General features: G+C 58.3%; 2 protein-coding genes across 2 annotated transcripts; both read right to left on the reverse strand.

The window, feature by feature from the left end:
- Positions 1-486: 486 nt before the first annotated feature.
- PNPLA2 (patatin like phospholipase domain containing 2) lies at positions 487-13,275 on the reverse strand. Its single transcript, XM_036764017.1, has 9 exons — positions 12,713-13,275; positions 8,783-9,015; positions 8,518-8,583; positions 7,803-8,012; positions 6,327-6,387; positions 5,829-6,050; positions 2,897-3,029; positions 1,739-1,861; positions 487-1,524 (listed from the first exon to the last, which is right to left on the reverse strand). The coding sequence occupies exons 1-9, from the start codon at positions 12,897-12,899 to the stop codon at positions 1,281-1,283; spliced, it is 1,479 nt and encodes a 492-aa protein (XP_036619912.1). The 5' UTR covers positions 12,900-13,275; the 3' UTR covers positions 487-1,280.
- A 2,738-nt stretch (positions 13,276-16,013) lies between these two features.
- Positions 16,014-18,116, reverse strand: RPLP2 (ribosomal protein lateral stalk subunit P2). The gene is made up of 5 exons (XM_036762329.1): positions 17,889-18,116; positions 17,300-17,423; positions 17,159-17,207; positions 16,233-16,334; positions 16,014-16,134 (listed from the first exon to the last, which is right to left on the reverse strand). Exons 2-5 carry the CDS (start codon positions 17,420-17,422, stop codon positions 16,058-16,060), a joined length of 351 nt encoding a protein of 116 aa, XP_036618224.1. The 5' UTR covers position 17,423; positions 17,889-18,116; the 3' UTR covers positions 16,014-16,057.
- Positions 18,117-21,618: the final 3,502 nt, after the last annotated feature.

The following is a 21,618-nucleotide window of genomic DNA, read 5'->3' on the forward strand; positions in this document are numbered from 1 at the left end:
GCAGCGGCTGCCTGTTGCTTCCGGGATAATCTGCCTGGCATTTCGAGCCTGCCTCTCCCCATCTTTGGCCAGTCTCCTAGGCCTCCCCTTTGTGCTCAAACATGGTGCTCTCAGAATGTCCTCCCCCTTCCCCTGTCAGCTTTAATCAGCACTAGTCTATATAACGCTGTTTTCTTGGACAAGGAATCCCCCAGCCTGAGAATGAACAGAAGCTCCATGAGGGCAGGACTTGTTGGCTCTTTTTGGAAGCTGGTAGGCCTTTCATGTTTATTGTACTGGCTCCAGAACTAAGAGCAATGGAGGGGCGCCTGTGATTTGGGGCAGCTGAGGCAGCTGCTGGCCTGCAAAGCTGAGTCTCCAGCTGTGTAGACATGAGGATTCTGAGGCAGCTGCACACTGGATTCCAGGCCTCCAATTCCTTCCAACTGAGAGTGTGAGGGGCTTACTCACCCAAGGGCAAGTAACTAGGAAGGAGCCAAGGCAGGATTTGAAGTCAGGTCCTGCTCTGGGCCCATGAATGAAGCAGCAGGCCTGGGCTCTAGCCTTTATTAGTACATCTATTTTCACCAAAATAAATAATTCTGCATACATTCTTCAGTAAAATGCAGGGAGCAGGCACAAGCAGGGATAATACTGCTCCTGGGGGGTGGCCATATATTCACCCTAGCCCCACCTCTTCCCAAGGTCCAGCCAACACCACTCCCCGAGCCCCCCCCTCCCCCCCCAGGCAGGGCCAGACACCAGACACTTCTGCTTACTTGGAAGGCCTAAAGCTCCAAAACGCTGGCTGAGGCCAGGGGGGAAAGGCGAGGGAGATAAGGCACAGCCCCCACCCCATGATTCCTACTCCCAAACAGCAGCCCTCCAGTACTCAGGAAGGAAGCCCCTGGATTCAGCCCACTTTGGGCACAGAATGCTCAGGGGATTGAGCTGAGGCACCTGGGGGATCCAGAGTCACGGGGCAGGCCCTGCCTCCCTGGGAGTAAATGAGAGGGGGAGGAGTCAGGATCGAGGATGGAATGTCCTCCCAGATGTGCAAACTCATCCCCACGTGCTTTTAGTCAAGTCTCTGTTCATCCACCCTTAACCCCCACAAGTCCTGCTGCCTGCTCCTGTCTAGAAGCACCAAGCCTGGGACCTAGGCCCACAATGAATAAGTATTGTCTAAGGGAGACTTAGCCTCCCTCCCTCACTAGGAGAGACCCAGGTCCTCAGCAAAGGGGGGACCTTGGGACTGAATCCAAGTGGGGAAGGGAGTGCTGGGGGGAGCCCCAGGGCTCTCAATGGTGGGGGAGGGCAGGGGACCCTGTGGGGGTGGGCTTCATTCGGAGGGCATCTGGGGGAAAGGCCACATTGGTACAAAAGAGGCCCAGCAGAAGCTGGCGCTGGTACTCCTCCCATTTGGCCATAGCTTCTCCTAGGGACAAATTGTTACGCATCCATCGAGGCAGGGCATCTCCGTAAAAGGACATGGGTACTGAGGGCAGAGACTGTGCCCGACGCAGCTCCAGAGGGTCAGTGAACCTGGAAGGAAAGGTCAAGGAAATGTCATAGGGGGCAAGGGAAAGAAGAAGGCTACCCCCTGACCCTGGGGGGTGGGGGGCCTGGAGCTGCCCCCTGAGCCTGGGGGCAGAAGAAGAGGAGAAGGCTGCCCCCTGACCATGGGGGTGGGGGGCCTGGAGCTGCCCCCAGCTCCCTCTAAGCCAGACAGAGGCCAAAGACCTACAGCTCCCAGTACCTTGTACAAAGGTGGCTGCCCAGCTTCCTCTTGGCTCTCATCACCAGGTACTGGCAGATGCTTCCAGTCTGCTCCTTCATCCACCGAATGTCCTCTGGGACATCAGGGAGCCACTCCAGCAAGCTGCAGACAGGGGAGGGAGATGGTGGGAAGGCAGGCCTGGGCAGGCCCCCTCCCTTGGTTGCCCTACTGGGTCCTCTCCCCTTGACACCCCTGCAGAGGCGCCCCTGCCCCACTGGAGCTGTCCAAGTTCCCCAGGGCCTCTGCTCAGGTCCTTCCAGATCATCCTCCCCTCCATCAGGCCTCAGCCTCTTCTGACATTCTCTTTCTCAGTCATGAGCCCAGCTATGTCTGTGGCTTCCATCTTTCCCTACCCTCTTCAGATGACTCTGCACTCCCTGTCCTGAGCTCCAGGCCAGCAGCAAGTCCTTCCTGCAGCCCATCCCTCACCCCTCTGGGGGCCCAAGGCAAAGCTGGGCTTTCCTTCCTCCACATTCTTGCTGAGGGCACTGATATCTTACTGGCCACCCAGGTTCCTAACCAAGGAATCATCCTGGACTCTCTCCCCTCACTGCACCGCCCCTCCCAATCAGATGCTCTTTCCTACCAATTCTAGATCTGTAACTTGTCTCCATAATGTCCCCACTCCCATCTAGCCTTCAGACTCTCTCTCCTAGACTGTGACAAAAAGCTTCCTACAGGGTCAGTAGCCTCCCTGCCCCCAGGGGGTGCCATTCACAACACAGAGGCTAAACTAATACTCCTCAAATACAGCCCTGACCCCTTTTTACTCCCCTCCTTCAATACCATCCTCCAGTTTTCTCTCCCCTTCATTCAAACATGTGCACATATTCACACATATGCACACACATACATACAGATACACACACTTGCTCCCACACACATTACAAATCTCCCTTCCCTGCATCTCAATGCCAATCCTCCTAACCCTTCCTGCCACCTCCTCCAGGAAGCCCAAGCTTCCCAGATCACCAGCCCTCCTCCCTAGAAAATGCTCTATTCTGCCGTGAGCTGTGAGCTGGAGTGCTGTAAGCCTGCTTTCTCCAGGGGCAAGGGCCTGGGCTCCCTCCTCTCCCAGTCTATCCTCACCAGCCACACCCCAGGCCGAGCAGCAGCTGGCTGGGTGGGTTCACTCACCGGATGGTGAAAGACACAGCACTCTCCAGAGGCAGGGTATAGGGTACCATCATAGCAGTGGCTAGTCGGACAGGGAGCATGTTGGAGAGGACGCTCATCAAGTCCTTGGGCTCCACACAGGCCTCCAGCAGGGCTGCAAGAGGGAAGAGCTCACGTGAACATGTGTATACCCTCCTGTTCTCTAGGCCAGGCAAAGGAAGGTAGGCTCATCCATGGTGACTCAGTCCTGGGCCTGTGGGGATGGGGGGCCCAGGCTCCTGTGTGCCACAGGGCCTGGGCAGTTTCCTGACCAATGGCTGCCCTCCTCCTCCTGCTGCTCCACCCCACCTCAGATACACATAGAGAAGGTCAGACTTCGCTCTGGCCATCGGCCATGATGAGCAATCACCTCATGCTCATGAGCTCTGAAATCCCCTCACCCAGTCACAATTTCTCCCTCTGGCTTACAACCTTGAGCTCTGTTCTCCATCCACACTGTGACCTCCAGGCCATCTCCCCTGCACCAGCCACTCTCCCCCCACTTTCCCCATCTTAACCAACTGGTAAACGAATTGAACTCTACACTGTCCTCTTCTCTGGAGTCAGTTCCTGGACCCTTTGTTATATGGTTGATCTTGCCCAGCCAAGACTCAGCCTAGGGTCTCTCCCATGAATCATCTTGTCTCCTACACACACACACACACACACACACACACACACACACACACACACACACATGCTGCTAAACAGAGGTGGAGAAAATCACCAACTGAGTCCACTCCAGATAAAGGGCACACAGCCTCCCCTGGGCCCTCACCGCTGCCCGGCAATCCTGCTAGACTCCCTCCTCAGTTCCTTCTCTCATTCTCCTCAGCAGCTCTTCCCCCTTCTCAGCTGAGATCTTTGCCTTGTATTTGACAGAAAAACCTGTGGCCATTCACTGAGAGCTTGTGCAGCTCTGAATAGAGCGCTAGGTACGGAGTCAAGAAGAGTGGGGTTCAAATGCACTTGCTAGCTGTGAGTGCCTGGGCAAGCTGATTAACCTGTCTGCCTCAGTTTCTTCAACCGTAAATAGCACCTACTCTGCAGGGCTCTTTCGAGGATCAAATGAGATTCTATTTGTGAAGCACTTAGTACAATGCACACAAAGCAGGTGCTTATAAAAAGCTTGTTCCGGGTTGTGGCCTATGATTGTGATGGAATATTATTGTGCTACAAGAAATGACGAGCAAGCGGATTTCGGAAAAACCTGGGAAGACTTACATGAACCGATGCATAGTGAAGTGAGCAGAACCAGGAGAACATTGTATACAGTAACAGCAACATTGTGAACTGTGCAACTGTGAATGACAGCTATTCTCAGCAATACAATGATCTGAGACAATTTCAGAGGACGCATGATGAAAAATGCTATCCACCTCCACAGAAAAAATTGATGGCATTGCTTGCCTTCTCAAGGAGGGAGGGAGGGAGAAAATTGAGAACTCAAAAAAAATTTTAAATGGATGTTTAAAATTGTTTTCACATGTAATTGGAAAAAATGAAATATAAAAATATTTGAAATAAAATGCTCGTTCCTTCCCCCGCCTCCCCATTTCCCATCACCCAGATGCCTTCTGCCCCCTCTCCTTCACCCCAGTCTCACATGATGAAGCGGCTTGGATCCTGACTTTTCTCCATTCTCCTCCTCCTCGCCTTCTCTGCAGCCTTGGACATTGTTCGCTGCCCTCCCCTCCTGGGTCTGGTCTTCTCTCTAGGTTTTTAGGACCCCATGTTCTCCTGGTCCTCCTCCCTCTCTGCTGCTCCTTCTCTACCTCCTTGGCTGGATCCTCCTCCACATCATGCTCTCTAACCAAGGGCTCTGTCCTGAGCCCTCTACTGTCTTACTGCTTCACTTGGGGATCTCATCAGCTCCCATGGATTCAACGGCCATCTCTATGCTGAGAAGTCTAAAATCTATGTATACAGCCCTCACATCTCTAGCTATGTATCAGATATCTCTAACAGGGTGAATCACAGACATCTTGAACTTACCATGACCAAAACTGAGCTTGTGATCTCTCTTCCTCTTCCAAGCTCCCCTATTGATGACTGTCAGAGAGCTGATGTCCTCCCAGTCACCAGGTTCATAGCCCAGGAGCCCTCCTACACTCCTTACTCCCTTTTATCAGGCTGGGGTCTGTTCATTTTATCTTGACAGCATCTCCCCAGTGTGCATCTTCTTCCTCTTTAGACTATAAGTTCTTTGAGAACAGGGTCTGCCTTTCCCCCTAGTGCCTAGTTAGTACAGTGCCTGGCACATAGTAGGTGCTTAATTAATGTTTCCTGATTGACTAGAGCCTCAGGTCTAATAGGGTTCAGGTTCCTCTCATCTGCCCAGCCCCACACCACTAGCTATAACTGAGGCTAGCATCTGGTTCCAGCCATTCCTGGTCAGAATTGCCCCCAGAGGTAGCACCTGCCTCCAGCTCTCATCACTTCAATGTGCTTCCTGACATGCAGCCCTACTCCCTATTCTGCCCCTTCATCCCCCTTCACCTCTTCTATGTACATAGTTCTCAGGTCACAGAGTCACAGATTGGAAGAATGGGAAGGCCCCTCTGTGGCCTCAGCCCCAAACCCTATGCCAAAGGAATCCCCACCATGCCTTCCGTAACCAGTGATCATCCAACCTCTGACTGCCTGAAGCCCCTAAGCAGCTCTCCCTGGGAGGAGGTTTTTCCAGCCTAACTGGCCTTCAGTGACCCCTCTTCAGCTGGCAGTTAGTGGCCAGAGAGCTGACCTTGGAGTCAGGAGAGACCTGTGCTCAAATCCTTCCTGAACCCTTATCTGGAGATGAATCACTTCTTGGGAGCCTGGTATCTCCCCTGGAAAGCTTTCACCCTGTGGCCTCCCTCTCTTGAGTCAGGGGCCCAGGATCCTTTCCCCTCCCCCAGATCCTCAGCGGGGGTACCTTCGTTGAGCCTTGCTGGGAGATGCTCCAGGATATGGTCTTCAGCAGGGCCTCTATTCCCCACAGGCAGCTCGCCCTGCCTGACCTGGGCTCGGACCACTGCTTCCTGAGCCACCAATGTCTCCCCCTTCTCCCTATCCTCTTCTTCCTCCTCCTGTTCTGGGGCTGGAGCCTTCCCAGAAGGGGGCAGTGCCAGCAGTGGGTTGGGGCGGTTCAGGAGACCTGGGCAGTTAAGACAAGATCAGCTTGGGGGGGAGTGGGGGGTGGAGGGGAGAACTGTACCTCTCCAGTTTCCCAGCAGGGGGCAGCAGAGGCCTCTAACTAATGCAACATCAGGACCACCCCTGGGGGCTTTCCACCACCCCCTTCTTTCCCTTCCTAAGATGAAAGGCACACTGTTTTCGAGCCAGGGGTCCCTGCTGCCACTTCCCTCCTTGTTGGTCTGCCTAAGACTCAGGCCTCCCGTCCCAGGGGTCTGGGGGTGGGGCCCCCAGTCACCATTCCGCCGAAGAAAGCGAAGGCCATCCTTATATCCTTGTTTGCACATCTCCCTCAGCACCTGAGACAGGAGGATGAACAGGTTGGGGAGGGATAGAGGAGAGTTCTGGAATCTGACTGTGACTTTTGATGAGCCCTCCCCACAAACTCTATTGCTATGGGCTTTGATGTGAGGAAAGGCAAGGGAAAGCAGGTCCCCCCCTCCCTGGAAGGTTTCTCTCAGGCCCCCCAGACTGGCCTAAGAATGGAGGGGAAAGCTTTGGACTCAGGGGGCTCCTGACTACAGGATAGGCCCAGCTTCCCCAGGTTAAGGACTCTGAGCTGAACCCACAGACCATGGGACCCCAGGCATGGAGACCTCTGGGAAAAGGGCCATCCCCTCCACCCTCAGGCAGGCCAGCCAGCTCTGGGATTTCAGGGGGAGCTCTGTTTCCCTCCTTGGATCTCATTCTGAAAATCCCTGCCTGTGCTGGGACACTGCCAGGCACCGAGAAGTCCATTGGCCCATTCTCGGCCTTCAGCCTCCTTGGCACCACTGCCCCCCCCCCAATCCTTTCCTCTTGGGCCCCTGTAAACCTTCTCCCTGCTGGTCCCCATGCCCTGACTGACCACTCTTAACCTCCCTTGCCGGCTCCAATATCCAAGAAGGGAGTGGGGCTCCCCAGGGCTCCGTCCCCACCCCCTCCCTTGGTGAGCTCAGCTTCCGTGGATCTCAGGGCCATCTCTGCTCCACGAGTACATCCAGCCAGACTCTCTCTCCCAAGCCAAAGCCCCACAGCCTGACCCGCTGGACAGTTCCCCCTCTCCCACTCCATCAGTTCAACACATCACTCCTCCCCTCCTCCCCTCGCCTTCACGATCGGCCCCCACATCCCATGAGGACAGAAGGAACTCTCCGATCTGCCTGCTCTTCCCTTCCATCCTGGCAGCTGCCAAGTCCAGAGTCTCTCCATCATGTTCCCTTCTCTGCACCCCCAGAGCTGCCTCCCTCCTCCAAGTGGGAAAAAGGGCCCTCAACATTCTATCTGGAAGGCAAAGCCAGCCCTCACTGTGGCCACAGCCTGAAGCCTGCCTCTCCAAGCTCCTGCCCAATTGCTCTGCCTCAAGGATAGCCCATCCCAGGCAGAAGCTGACCAGAAGCTCCTTGATCTCGGTCCATGCCCACCTCAGACTTTGTTCCTTCTCTCCTCATCTCCGCCTCCCTGATCTCTAAGCAGCTTCTAGGGTCAGCTCTGACTCAATGTGCTACTGAAAGCTAGATGGCGCCACTAGGCTGGGCATCTGGAAGACCTCAGCCAGGTCTTAGCTGTGTAAAGTGACTTCCCTTCTCTGCCTGTTTCTTCATCTGCACACAGCAGCCCTCCCTCCTAGCAGTGGTTGTAAGGGTCAGATGGTATTTCTGAGTGCTTAGCACAGGGCCCGGCATACAGCAGGTGCTTCATCAATGCGTATTCCCGTGGCTGAAGGGGCCCTCACCAGCGGATCTGGGGGGAAGAGGGCCTTGGAGAGCCGGTAGAGATTTCTAAGGTTGAACTGGATGCTGGTGTTGGTGACCCGAAGCTCGTGGATGTTGGTAGAGCTGTCCTGGGGGCAGATGTCACTCTCCCCTGAGAATGGGGACACGGTGATCGTGTTCTTTAGCTCATAGAGGGGCAGGTTGTCCGAAATTCCACCATCCACGTAGCGCTGCGGGCCATGAGCAGAAGGGGCATTGATTGATCAGTCCTGACTGCCCCCTTCCCCCAGCCCAGGCCTGCCCACCCCCCACACCCATGCCAGGAGAGGCTGGCTCAGGGGTGGGGGTGATGGTAGCAGTGCCACTTTGGGACCTGCTTCATGTGACCACTCCCTCTCTTTCTGGCCTCTCCAGGGCTATTATTAACCACTTCTGATTGGTGCCAGCTCCAAGCTGCAGCCTTTTACCCACTGGGCCAGATCAGACCCTCTGCCTGCCCTCCCCAGGCTCATCTGCAGCTGTGGCTGTGGTCAGACAGGCCTGGCTCCAGAGCTTCCCCAAAGGAGGCCTCACAATTGTGTAACTTGGGGAAGGGGGTGGCCCCCAGGGAGCCTTCTTCCATAAGCTTCCTCCTGACCAGCCCAGGGAGGTCTGTGGTACATAATTCAAGTCCCCACCCCCCCACCCCCACTGCCCTGCCAAACAGAGAAGAAGCCAGGAAGGCATGGCACTCACCACACCCTGCAGGGTCGGTGGGATGAGCCCACAGTATACCGGAATGAAGGTACTGCAGACGTTAGCCTGGGAAGCAGAGACAGGAATGAGGACCCGAAACAGGCTGTACCCGTGGTACTCCCTGTGTAAGTGCACCACACACATGCACATGGGTATACAAATGTGTACCCCCCCAACCTTCAGGAGACATGCGTGCTCCACCCAACCCCTAGTGCTGTCCCGTGTACACACACACACACACACACACACACACACACATACACACCTGGACAAGCTCCTCCTTAGAGTTGAAATGGGACAGAAGCACATTCTCGCCATCTGACACACGTGTCAGGGAGATGCCCAGGCGCCCATTGGCATGCTCATGGGCATCGTCTGGCAGGGTTTTCAGGAGGCACCCACGAATGATCTTCACCAGGTTGAAAGAGGGATGCAGGGGCCCCAGGAATCGCTTCCTTGCCTCCTTGGACACCTCGATGATGTTGGCACCAGCCTCACCTGGCATGAGATGAGGAGGTCAGAGAGCAATGCCTAAGGCCCTGATCCCGGAGCCAACAGTCTCAACTCCATACATTCTGCCCCTCTCTGGGCCTCAGTTTACTCACCTCCAAAATGAGGGGAACGCTAACCATGATTATTTTCTCCCTGGACTTTCATACATGATGGGCAGGCCTGAGCCCTTTCCTAGTGAAAGGGAGTCCCAACAAGGGGCCCTCTGTCACGTTCTAGTGTGGATGAGAGACTGTCTGCCTGGTCCTGCCTATGCTCACCCCTGCCCCTGCCTGAGCTGAAGCCTCCCAAGCACATACACAGGAGGGCTCAGGGGCAGGACCTGGGCCTGGCATGTCCCAAGGCCTTGGGAGCCACTGGGGCAGCACTGGAGGATCTGGTCCAGGAAGCCCCAGCACTGGCTGCTTCGGTAGCCAAGGCCAATGCAGATACTGAGGCAGAGGGCAGGCATCTGCCAGCAGAACCTCTGGGTGGGGGCAAGGAGCCCCAACTGACTTTTGCTCTGCCCGCACAGGACCCAAGGGCCAGGAGGCCCTATCCACCTATCACATGCCTGGACCAGAGCCAGGCTGTGGGCATTACATGCCCACTAGGGACTGCTACTCACTCCCTAAAAGGGTGACCTTGGGCACTTCCCTGAAAATGGGGCTAGCAAAATACTCTCTGTCTGTCTGTCTCTGTCTTTCCTTCTCTCCCTCTCTGTTTTTCTCCTTTCTCTCTCTCCCTCCCTCTCTCTCTTCTTTCCTTCTCCTCCTCTCTCTCCCTCTCCCTCTCTCTCTTTCTCCTCTCCTCCTCCCTCCCCCTCTCCCCTTTCTCTTCCCCCCCTTCTCTCTCCATCCCCCTACCAAAGCTGATCAAGGGAAGGGCTCTCTGAGCTGTTTCCAGGGGCTCTGCAAGCAGTGACCTTGTTTGTCCCAGCTCCCATATGGGTGGTGTTTCCCATGCCATCTGAGAAGGAGATGGCCCCTAGAGCCAGGGTCATCTGGCTGGCTCTACCCCTAACTTCACCCTGGGGGTTGGCAGCTGTGAGACGCTGAAGCAGTGAGGGACAGGGGAGGTGGCCACTGGCACTGGGAAAGGGAGTTTCCACCTCTGGAATTTCTCTTGATCAATGAAATCTCAGGGATAGTCCCTATCCCATCTGAGGGTGAGATCTTTGATTAGTGGCTGGCCAGCTGATCCTTTCCCCACCCTGGCCTCATTTCGTCCATCTCTAAAAGGAGAGGGTTCCACAGAATCCCTCCAAAGCCCCTTCCAGCTCTGTCTTAGCCAGGGTCTACTGGCCAGGCACCCTCATGGCTGGAATCCTCCTGAGGAGGACCCAAAGGGAGTGAGAGAAAGGAGCAGAGAGGCTCCAGACCAAGAGAGGGCTCCAGTCAGCATCACCCTGCCAGGGCGGGGTGAGGCAGGGGCAGGGGGGCATCAGAATATTTCCCCAGGGGCCCTGGCACAAACCAGCCAGGACCTGGCCTCCTGCCTTCAGAACCATTACCCCTCCCAAGAACTGGAGAAATTGGGGATGGCATCGCTTTACACAAGTTCCCCCCACCCCAGCAAACAATAGGGAGGAGGAATTGGGGAAGGGTAACTGGCCTGGGGGTGAGAGCCTCTCCACTCCCACCTAAGAGGGCTGGGAAACAAAGTCCCAGGTCACAGTGGATAGAACACTGGGCCTAGAGTCAGAAGGACCAGAGTTCAAATCCAGCCTCAGACATGTATTAGCTGTGTGACCCTGGGCAAGTCAGCTAACCTGGACTGCCTCCCAAACCCCACCCAAAACACCACACATACTGTATAAAGTGAGTCCCCTCTCACTGCCTTGGCCTCCCAACCAGACATATTGGGGGGTAGGATTCCTGCTACCCCCAAGTCCTATTTTTGAGTACCAGTATCAGCCCCATTTTGCCAAAGAAAAAACAGAGGCTGAGAGCGGAAGCTCTTGCCCAGAATCACACAGGGAGGCTGGAGGATGCAGCCCCTGGCAGGGCTGGGACACCCCCACACCCATCATCAGGTAGGCTGGGGTTGGGAAGGGGTCCTCTCAGTACCCCGGGCCCCCTTCCTCTCCCTCTCGCCAGACTCCCTCCACTGAGCTGAGGGAGCCCTCTGTGGACGATGGGAAAGTCAGGCCTAGCAAAGGCTCCCCACCTCCAAGACTCGGGAACTGAGTTGGGTGGAGGCAAAGGTCACCAGACTGAGAACAGAGGTGGCCAGAGCAGCTGGGGCCTGTGGGCAAGTTGGCCCCACCCTTCAATCAGGCAGGTCCTGGACCCCTCTGTATATATACACAGGGGAGGGGGGAGTACAAGTTTGGCTGGGTCTGTTGAGCTCTCAACACTCCACTTGGGGGGGGGGGGGGCGGTGTCACGGACAAGGCTCAGGAAAACAGTTGTTCACTGCTCCTCCATACTGTCAGCAGAGCTACCCCCTGCATCCCAGGATCCTTTGGCCCCCAGCCCTCAGGGACCAGGGCAGAGGACAGAGCCTGCCAGACTTCCTAATAGCTCCAACCTCTTGGGGTTTGTGAGGCAGACCTCCTAAAGCCAGAGGGGCCCCTACAAGTTCTACCAATACCCCAGCCAGCTGCAGGGGTCACAGGGCAGCGAATGGTGATAGAAATGGGGCAGGGCACCTGTGGCTTCTACCTGAGAGTTCAAGAGGAAGGAGGGATCTTGGACCTGCCTCAGTTTCCTTAACTGTGAAAGGAGCTGCCACCACATTAGGCATCCAGGGCCAAGCTCTCCCTGGTTCTACCCCAGAGGAAGGGCTTCGGGGGAGGTCTGAGACCCAGTGCAGGAGCTGAGTGCATCAGCACCAGAAGAGGGGAGGGAGGGAATGGAGGTCTGTGTGCTGGGACAGAGGCGGTCCAACCCAGCCCAACAAAGGCAGGGCCTTGAATGAATGGGGCCTGGCCATGCCAGCCAGAAGGGACCTCCTGCCTGGGTTTTGAAGGGGAAACTGAGGCAAGGGCCTAAACTAAAGAACTTTTAGAAAGCCTCTCTGGAAGATGGGGCAGAGAGGACAGCAATGCAAGGGCTGGAGCCCATGAGCAAGGCCACGGTATTTACTACAGATTGGGACATCATCTTCTGCCTCGGAAAGCGTCCTGGGGCAGCTGCCAAATAGCCTAGAATGAGGCATGGGGAGGGGGCCTTCCAAGTGGGGCTCACTGGCCTCTTTGAAGGGTAGAACTCGAGCCCCAAGAAGGTTGATGGGGAGGGAGAAGGGACTGAGTGACAGAAGGGAGGACCTGGGGGCTGGGCGGGTCCCCAGGCACTCCTCTGACCCCCACCGCCACCCCTTCGAGGACTTCGACATTGTTGGGGCCCAGGCCACCCTAGGCAGTTAGACCGTTTCTAGTAAACAAGACTCTTCTCCTCCCGCCCAGCCAGCCCTTCTCTCCTGCCCCTCACCCCCACCCCCACCCCCAACAGACTGGTCCCAACGAGGCTCCGCCCGCACCCGCCGAGGAAAACAAGACTCGGCCCCGCCCCTCGCGGGCCTCTAGCTATTGGTGGACGCTCGGGATCTGGGACAGGGTGTCCCGTCCGGGCCGAAGCCCGCCGCTGGCCCTGGAGGGGCTCCCGGACGTCCGACATTACTGGCTCGGTGGTCCCACCCCGTCGGGGACCTAAGGCTGCGCGCCCCCTCCACTGCCCGCTTGTCACACCCCGGCTACACTCACCCAGACAGGCGCCGGTGACCAGCGCGGTGGCGGTAAGCGCACCCGCAGACGCGCCGTAGATGCGGCGGGCATTGGCCACCAGGAAGGGTGCGTGCTCTCGAAGGCAGCTGGCCACGCCGATGTGATAGACACCGAGGAAGCCGCAGCCGGCGAACGAGATGTTCCACGCAGTCTCCTTGGGAAACATCGTTCTGCCGCCCGGCCCGGGGACCCGGGCGCCGGGCTCCGGGGGCTCCGGTGGCTCCGGGGGCACAGAGGCCGCGGGACCAAGGGGCCGGGAGGCTGGGGGTACGGGGGCGGGGTGGGGTGCGCGGACCCGGGAGCCGGGGGCCCGGGAGCCCGCGGGGCTGGGCGCAAAGGCGCGGGTTGCTGAAGTCCGGCTGGTGACCTCAGGCTCGGGCTCGGGCTCGGGCTCAGGTCAGACTCTGACCAGCTCCGTTGGGGCTCTCTTCTCTCGGCGGCGACTACCCGGTTCCGGAGGAGGCGGAGACAGCAGTGCCGGGTGTGTGGAGGAGGCGGTGTTATGAGAGTGGGCAGAGGGGTGGGCCTCGACCAGGTGCCCCTCCTCTCCGGGCCCCGCCTCTCCTCGACAGCTGGGAACTCAGGGTTGGGGGCGGAGTCCCGTGCGTCGGGGGACCCAATGGCCAGCCCTCTGTGGCCCCACCGCCCCTTCACGGGGAGCGGTTCTGGGAAGAGGCTGCTGCCCTGCAAGTCTCCCTGGGCGAGCCCCTCAGCTCCCCCCGCCCCCAAACGGACTCTCACAGATAGACAGGCACGCCAACCTGGACAAACACCAACCCTGACCGACAACAGACACCCAAGGATGGGCCTGACTCACGACCCACAGAAACACCCTTGGATCCCGCCTCAGATGACAAGAGACACAGGCCTCCGGACACCGCTGTCCCCCACCCCCCACCGGGGATAGCCCGGCAGACATCCAGATGCCTCCCCCCACCTGCGGATCACCCAACACACGCTCTGACCCCCCCACACCCGAACCTAGGCGGTGTCTAGGCCTGAGGCCGTCTAAGTCCGTTGCCTGGGTCACCAGGTTCTGTTTGGGCCCAGCCTGAGAGGCCAAGGCAGTGACTTCTGGCCAATCAGAGATCTTCAGACTCCCCAGCCCCACCCCACCCCACCCCACCCCAATTACCCCTTGGACCTCTGCCGCATCCCCTCTGACATCACCCTCTTCCTTCCCCGCCCCCCCCCCCACGCTGTTTCCGCATTTCTCTGAGGTAAAATGAGGTCGCAGGCCCGTGGACCTGAGACCCTGGGCCTTCTAGAGACAGGGACCAGAGAGGGCTCTTGGCGCTGCCCATCTCCCTGCCTTGTGAGTCTTCCTTCTTGCCCCTTTGTTGCTCTAACCATTCACAACGCTTTTGCTCCCACTTTCTCTCCTGGTGACTCTGGCAGGGCAGCCGTTCTGAGCACGAATGGGGCTGTCACGGCCTCCAAGGGGCCCAGGGGTCTCTCTCAGAGATGGGACCACAGCTCCAGTGCCCCCCTACCCTGAGGCTTGTCAGGCAGGATAGGGCCTGCTGGCTGTGTGTGGCCAAACTGAGGGGCCATGGAAGGCTGGTCTGGCTGAGGGGAGAACCGAGGGCTGCTGTCTCTGAAAGGCTGCCTTGAGGCTGGGCTGCTGTCCAACCTCACTGCCCCTTCCAGGAAGCTGGGCAGTCCACAGGTACAGCCCCTGCCCCAAAACCCACTGGCTCCAGTGCCAGTGAGGGCCTCACAGTCCTCCCAGTGGCTAGCTGACCAGAGGTCACTAAGCCTTGAGCCTGTGGCCATGAGGCGGACATGGCCAGGGCATAAGAGAATGGGGCCTGTGTCCTTAGAAGGCTGCGCCAGTGACTGGGATGCCAGTTCCTCTCTCCCCTACTTTAAGAGGGCTAGAGGGCAGGGGAAGGGGAAACCTGGTTCCTTGCTCTCCCCATGACCTGGGCTGCCCCAGAGAACACAGGATGTGGGGCCTCTGGCCTTATTTCCACACTAGCCAGCATGCATGCCCATGCATTTTCTGTACCCCCTGCCCCACCCTGGATCCACATCCAGGAATAAGTGGTACAGTCTGCTCCTTGCTCCACTTCTTAGAATGCCCAAACCCCAAGTGGGCCTGTGGGCTGGGAACAGCCAAGCTGGGCTCCTTTGACCCTGCCCATAACTTTGCCAGGGCCCCCAAGAGATGTTGAGGCAGCTTTCCATGAACACAGGACCGGCCTCAAGGGGAAATGGACTAACTGCATTGAAATCCCTTGTCCCTACCACAAGATCATGAGGGTACACCAGGGTACATTTGAAAATTAAACGTAATAAGGCAGAGTAGGGGCTCAGTGAATGCTCATTCTCTCCCCTCCCTGACCTACCACAAGCATGTCCAGCCTCCCTCGTAACTGTGCCCACAAAAGTAACTTTTCACACAAGGGTTGAGGTCAGAGCAAATGGAGAGAAAAGGGCCTCTCCGCATCCCCTCCAAGACCCTGAGCAGATGAGGGCAGTTAGCCAGCAGCGGCAGCAAAACTGGCCAGGAGCCCTGCCACGCACACTCCATTGGCCAGCCAGCACAGGATCTGGGAGACCTCTGAGCTCCCCACACACTGGCGAAGATCTGGGGAACAGATACCCTAGGGCACTGTCACCAAGATCTGGGCCTGCCTTGGCAGGGACCATTTCCTTACTTGAGACTTCACCAGACAAAATATACTTAAAAATTGAAAAAGAATTCTTGAGTGAACATGGGCCCAAGGGAGACAGGACTTGACAGCCCATGCCCAAGACTCAGGCCACAATGTAAAGCGGCCAAGGCCCCAAAGGACGGCCAGCCTTCTGTCCCACTGGACCCTAGGGACACACAAACTCCTCCCCACAGCTTCAGGCTGCCCCTCCCATTCTGCCCTGTCCATAGGACAGCCTGGGCAGAGCCCCAAGCCGTGTCCTGCCTCAGCACTTGCCCAATGCTGTTTGTTTTTACATTCCTGGGGCCACATCGGGTTATTGGTTGTCCCTACCACAAGACCCAGGTCAGAGATAAGTCAGTCTGAGCAGAGGTGAGGGAAAGCAACAGGGTTAATGGTAACCTCAGTACAGGTCCACATTTTAGGGAAGGCAGGCCCCTCCCTCTCTGGGGATAATTTGGATATCCAGTACAAGACAGAGTCTTTGGTACCTGGGTGGGCATGCTACGGGTGCGAATCCTGGCCTCTCAGCATAGTTCACAGCTCTACAAGAAAACAAAGGGGACACTTGTCCCCTGCTGCCCTTGGCCCACCAGACACACATCAATCGACACCAGAACTTCTTAAATAAAAGGTTTATTTGCTCAAGGATCAGGGTGGATGCTCAATCAAAAAGACCAAAGCCCATATCATCATCAGACTCTTCTGATTCCTCTTTCTTTTCTTCTTTCTTCTCCTCAGCTACAGAGACAAAAAAGGGAGCCAGGAATAAAGGAGCCTGGTTGCTTCCCCTTCCCACCACCTGCTGCCCCCATGCCAGCCCCTCTGCCCACACTCACCAGCAGCAGGAGCAGGGCCACCAGCAGCTGGGGCAGCAGAACCAGCACTGGCAGCAACAGCAACAGCACCACCGGAGGGCATGGAGGCCAGCTTACTGCTCCCTGCAGGAGAGGGAAAGGGCATGTTCAGACAGGGCCTGACCAGGGACATCCTGCTGTTCTCCACCCCACCAGTCTAACAGGCACCCGCTTCTAAACCACTTCCCTGGTCTGTTTTGATTGTGAGTGGGGGTGATTAGACTTCAAGAAATCTCACTCAAGGCCAGTCACCTGTACTGATGGCAAGCTATTCATTCGTGCCCACTGGCACACCTTTGCCCACCCCCACAGATGTCACCAGGAAAGCATATCAGCCAACAGCAGCAGGAGGGTGGAATTTGGGCAAATATTCTGCCTGGACCCTTAATAGCAACTCCAACAGCTCACCCCAATGGCTAGGGGGCACCTGCCAGGCCCCCAAGTGGTCTGCCACACCGTGGCTCAGAATCCAAGCTGTGCCTCAGGTACAGGTAACAGGAATCCCCCAGGGCCCCCAAACTTTGGCTGGGTTGCTGAACCAGTGGGTGTCTGTCTAGGTGATGGGTTAGGAACAAGACGTTCTCAGAAGACTAAAGTCTGAAACTGGTTCATCCAATTAACATCCCCCCATTTGCTTAAGTGTCAAACTCGAATCCTGTGTTTGAGACCCCCCTGCGGCTGTGAGCTCAGGGCAGATGCACCACAGCTCCCCAAGGGGATTTCTGTTATGCTTTGGTCCACCAGCGAAACCTGGCTGGTACAGCGGTGACCAGCAGGAACTAGGATGGACTATGACAATCCAGGACGGCATGAGCCTCAGCTGCCCGTGTGGTGTTGATAAAGCACGGTCAATCAGGAGCCTCTGACTCCAGTGAAGCTCCCCACAAACGCTTGGCCTGGGGGCTCACCCTGCGCGATCACGTCCTCTATGTTCTTGCCACTCAGCTCGCTGATGACCTGGGGGGAAGGGCGCCAAAGATGAGAGCCAGGCTGGGTTGGCCCCCTCCCCCTCTCCCAGCATCTATCTGGCCCCCAAATAACCTCCCCACCTTTTTCAATCGCTCCTCGTCCGTCTCGATGCCCACGCTGTCCAGGATCTTTTTCAGGTCCTTGGAGTTGGGGGAGTCGTTGCCGCCGAGAACGGCCAGGAGGTAGGCTGCCACGTAGCGCATGCTGGGGGAAGAGGCGGCGGGGAGGGGGGGCCCCGAGCTGAGGTCAGGGATCCGCAGGGGGGTGGGGGGAACCAGGGAGGAGAGAGACGCCGGCTAGCTCTCCCCCAGGGGTCCAGACCCTCCCTCTTTCCCTTCCTTGCACCCTGCAGTGACCTCCCAGAGCGCCCACCGCCCCCGGCCTCGGCTGAAGGAGTGCCGGAGGGACGCAGGGATGCCGGAACTGAAGCCGTTGGATTGCGGCCCCCTCCCCCCAGCGCCTCGGGGCCGGGTCCTCTAGTCGGGCACGCTCTCCCCCGGCCTCAGGAGCTTTCAGTGAGAAATTCCCGCCAGCTCTGGAGCCTGGGCCCGCCGCGCCTTACACCGGACCCGACACCAGGCCCTCCAGGAGCAGCACGAGGCAGGCCGCATCGCACCCTGTTCCTTTCCCAGGCCTAGGCCCAGCCCAGGCCCTGACTCGGGTACTCACCTGGCGTTCTGAGCTCTAGTCGGGTGCGGTCCCAGTGGTCGGGGGCTGGCGCTGCAGGTACAGCGGGAGCAGCAGCAAGCGCAGCAAGTCCAACCTCGGCTGTGGCCAGGCCGAGAAAGGAAGAGGCGGCCGCAGGGGCGGGGATTAAACCTCTACCCGTGAGCCTCCGGGGGGAAGCTCGCTGCTCCCGCCTCTTCCGCCTGGGCGCGATGACGTCACTAGGAAATCGGTCAATGAGAGGTGGGACGAGATCATCGTGCTCGAGACGCGGGGGTGCCAGGGCTCGGAGGCTGGAACGGAAAGTCCTGAACAAGCCGAGGCACAGCTTTTCTTGGCAGCTCCAGGCCTGCCGGAGGCTAGACAGCCGCGTCCTGCCGGGCGGTGCCGTGGAGGAGAAACGGTCGCTCACAGAGGCGGGCAGATCTCCGTGACCCCACCCCACCCCAGCGCCCACCATCGCAGGCGCGCTTCTCTCTGCGCATGCTTCGCAGCGCGGCGAACTCCCTGTCCCAGCATGCCTCAGGCCCGGAAGCACTTGGGGCCAGTCCGCCCACCCTGGGAGCACGTGGCTTGCCAGGTCCGGCCGGAAAGGTTGTAAGGCGCAGGCGCACTAAGATCGGCGGCCCGCCGTGAGCAGAAGCGCCCCCTGGAGGCCCCGCGAAGTCCAGTGGACCCCATCTCTCCCCAACCCAGCACATACAGATAGAGTGCGCACGCGCACTCTGGGCGCGGGGGATTCTGCCGCCTCTTGGGATGCGTGAGCCGGGGGCGGGGCCGGCGCTTCTGGGTCTCCCCCTGAGGGGGCGGGGTCTCCCTGGGGCGGGGCCTCAGGCAGGAAGCGCGGGAGCCGATCCCAGCACGACCTTCCCTACAGGATCCTGAGCCGCTGCTCGACCCCAGGTACCCGCCGCCGGCCCGGGGGCTCCCTCGGGCTGCCCGCCCTCTGCCCGGCTGGCTGACCAGTGCTGGACACAGGCCCCCCTTGGGTGATCAGTGCAGGACACAGGACCCCCCCCATGGGTGACCAGCACAGGACACAGGCCCCCCCCCCATGGGTGACCAGCACAGGACACAGGCCCCCCCATTGGGTGACCAGCGCAGGACACAGGCCCCCCCCATGGGTGACCAGCGCAGGACACAGGCCCCCCCATTGGGTGACCAACGCAGGACACAGGCCCCCCCCCATGGGTGACCAGCGCAGGACACATTCCCCCCCATTGGGTGACCAGCGCAGGACACAGGCCCCCCCCATGGGTGACCAGCGCAGGACACATTCCCCCCCATTGGGTGACCAGTGCAGGACACATTCCCCCCCATTGGGTGACCAGCGCAGGACACAGGCCCCCCCCATGGGTGACCAGCGCAGGACACAGGCCCCCCCCCATGGGTGACCAGCGCAGGACACAGGCCCCCCCATGGGTGACCAGCGCAGGACACATTCCCCCCCATGGGTGACCAGCGCAGGACACATTCCCCCCCATGGGTGACCAGCGCAGGACACATTCCCCCCCATTGGGTGACCAGCGCAGGACACAGCCCCCCCCATGGGTGACCAGCGCAGGACACAGGCCCCCCCCATGGGTGACCAGCGCAGGACACAGGCCCCCCCATTGGGTGACCAGCGCAGGACACAGGCCCCCCCCATGGGTGACCAGCGCAGGACACAGGCCCCCCATGGGTGACCAGCGCAGGACACAGGCCCCCCATGGGTGACCAGCGCAGGACACAGGCCCCCCTCAAGCTGAGTAACCAGCACATGCCTCGCCCTTCTCAGTCAGGAGCCCATCCCAGTCCCCCCGCACCCGCACAGAGCTACGAGTTCTCTTCAGGTCAGCTGCCCCTCTTGCCCAGAGAAATGATCGGTGCTGATCGCCAGCCCTGTCTAGGCCTGTTCTGTGAGTGAGTCGTGTCCTGGGCAGGGGTGTGTCCCCACCTCCGCTAGGCCCTGGTGCCCAGAGGGGCAGTGCCAACCCCTTATTCTCAGAAGAAAGCAGCCTCACTAGGCCCAAGATAACAGGGATTGATGATGATGACAGCGCCCATTTGTAGCTCAGGTTAGGTAGAGAGCTGACCTCATTGGAACCTCAGAAACAACCTGTGGGGTAGGGCCTTTGATTCACCCCATTTTAGGAAACTGAGACAGAGAGGACAAAGGATTTACCCAGGGTCACACAGCTAGTAAGCATCTGAGGCAGCATTTGAACTCAGGTCTTGCTGACCCAAGGACTGTGCTCAGTCCAGATCTGGCTCCTCCCCCAGGGCAGACCTTGCTGGATGCAGGGGATGACCAGGACAATCTAATGGTCTCACATACAGTTGTCGGTCCCGTCCCCCACCCCACCCCCCGGCCCTGCAAGCATCTAGGACTGGCCTGTTTGCAGAGAAGCCTCAGGGCCTGGGCTGGCATTGAGAGGGACCTGAGACCCCCGTGGACACCCCCTTCTGGGAGTGGTGGCAAGACTGGAGCCACTCTCTGGGCTTGGGCCAGCCCTGGAACCATCCGCCTCTTGGGGCGGGGAGCTAGTGGGGGCCACTGGGCCCCTCTGCTTACTTTCCTGTCTCTGGCTCTTTCCCTGACTCCTTCTGATGTGTGCTTAGTCCAGCTTCTCTGTGCGTGTCCATCTCCATCACTGTCTTCCCTCCTCTTTCTCCATCTCTGTCTCTGTCTCTCTTCTCTCTCCGGTCTCTTGTCCTTCTCGGTCTCTAGCTCCGGCTCTGCTTGCCCCTCCTTTCTGTGTCTGTCTTTCTGCCTCCCTGTCTCCTCTGTTATTGTTACCTACTCCTTCTACTCCTCCAGCTCTGTCTCTTCTCTATTGCCTCCCCACTTCTCCTCTCTCTCTGAATGTCTCTCTTTCTTTCTCTCTCTGTCTCTCTGTTTTTCTCTGTCTCTGTCTCTCTCTCTCTCTTCTCCTCTCTCCATCCCTCCTTTCCCACCCTCCCTCTTTCTGTCTCCCCTCCCCCCCATTTTCTCTCTCCCTTTCCTCTCTTCCCCCCTTTTCTGTCTCTACCTCTCTGCATTTCTTCTCTCTGTCGCTTTCTGCTTCTTTCTGACCCTTTGCTTTCTCTCTGCTCATCCTTCCCTCTCTGTTTCTCAAACGGAAAGAGGGACAGAGAGAAGAAACAGGCAGAGACACAGAAAGAGACAGAGAGACTGTCTGCCTCCTATTCTTTTGCTGTCTCTCTGTCTCTGCCTTCTCTCTCAATGTCTGTGTCTGTTTTTGCCTCTGTCTCCTGGTCTCTGGGTCACCTCTGTGTCTCTGCCTTCTCTCTCTCCTTCCAATCTCCATCTCTTCCTCTCCCCTGTGTCTCTGTCTTCTCCTTCCTTTGTCCCCATCTACCTCCATCTCCTCCCTCTGTCTTTCTCACTTTGTCTTTTTTTCAAACAGCCATCCCCCTGGAGACCCCCAGCCCTGCCTCTGCCCGCCTTCCTGGCACGCTGAGACATGCCCGGGCCACCAGGCATCAGGTGGAGGCCCAGGGGGAGGAGGAGGAGAAAGAAGATGCAGAAGATGATGCTGAAGACGCAGCTGCCACCTCCCTTCTGGTCAGCGACCAGCTGAGCCTGGACCTCTACCCTGGGGGCTGTGGCCTTCTGCCGCACCTGCTCCGAGAGTCCAACTCGCCCCTGCAGCAGGTTCAGTTCCTTCGGCTCAACTGCAATGAGGAGCAGGTCGGGGCTGCCCTGGCCGTCCTTCCCAGCCTCCGCTCCCTCCGCTCCCTGGTTCTCAGA

Source organism: Trichosurus vulpecula, chromosome 6 (assembly GCF_011100635.1).
Source record: "Trichosurus vulpecula isolate mTriVul1 chromosome 6, mTriVul1.pri, whole genome shotgun sequence".
Lineage (NCBI taxonomy): Eukaryota > Metazoa > Chordata > Mammalia > Diprotodontia > Phalangeridae > Trichosurus > Trichosurus vulpecula.

What these genes read in the sequence shown, in the direction of transcription:
- PNPLA2 (XM_036764017.1), bottom strand. Translation starts at nt 12,899, where the DNA reads ATGTTTCCCAAGGAGACTGCGTGGAACATCTCGTTCGCCGGCTGCGGC. An exon ending in CACCGACCCTGCAGGGTGTG is followed by an intron (nt 8,013 to 8,517) that starts GTGAGTGCCATG and finishes CATGGCCCGCAG; the next exon opens with CGCTACGTGGATGGTGGAAT. An exon ending in CCCAGCAAGGCTCAACGAAG is followed by an intron (nt 3,030 to 5,828) that starts GTACCCCCGCTG and finishes TCCCTCTTGCAG; the next exon opens with CCCTGCTGGAGGCCTGTGTG.
- RPLP2 (XM_036762329.1), bottom strand. Translation starts at nt 17,422, where the DNA reads ATGCGCTACGTGGCAGCCTACCTCCTGGCCGTTCTCGGCGGCAACGAC. An exon ending in ACGAGGAGCGATTGAAAAAG is followed by an intron (nt 17,208 to 17,299) that starts GTGGGGAGGTTA and finishes CCTTCCCCCCAG; the next exon opens with GTCATCAGCGAGCTGAGTGG. An exon ending in AGAGGACGTGATCGCGCAGG is followed by an intron (nt 16,335 to 17,158) that starts GTGAGCCCCCAG and finishes CCTCTCCTGCAG; the next exon opens with GGAGCAGTAAGCTGGCCTCC.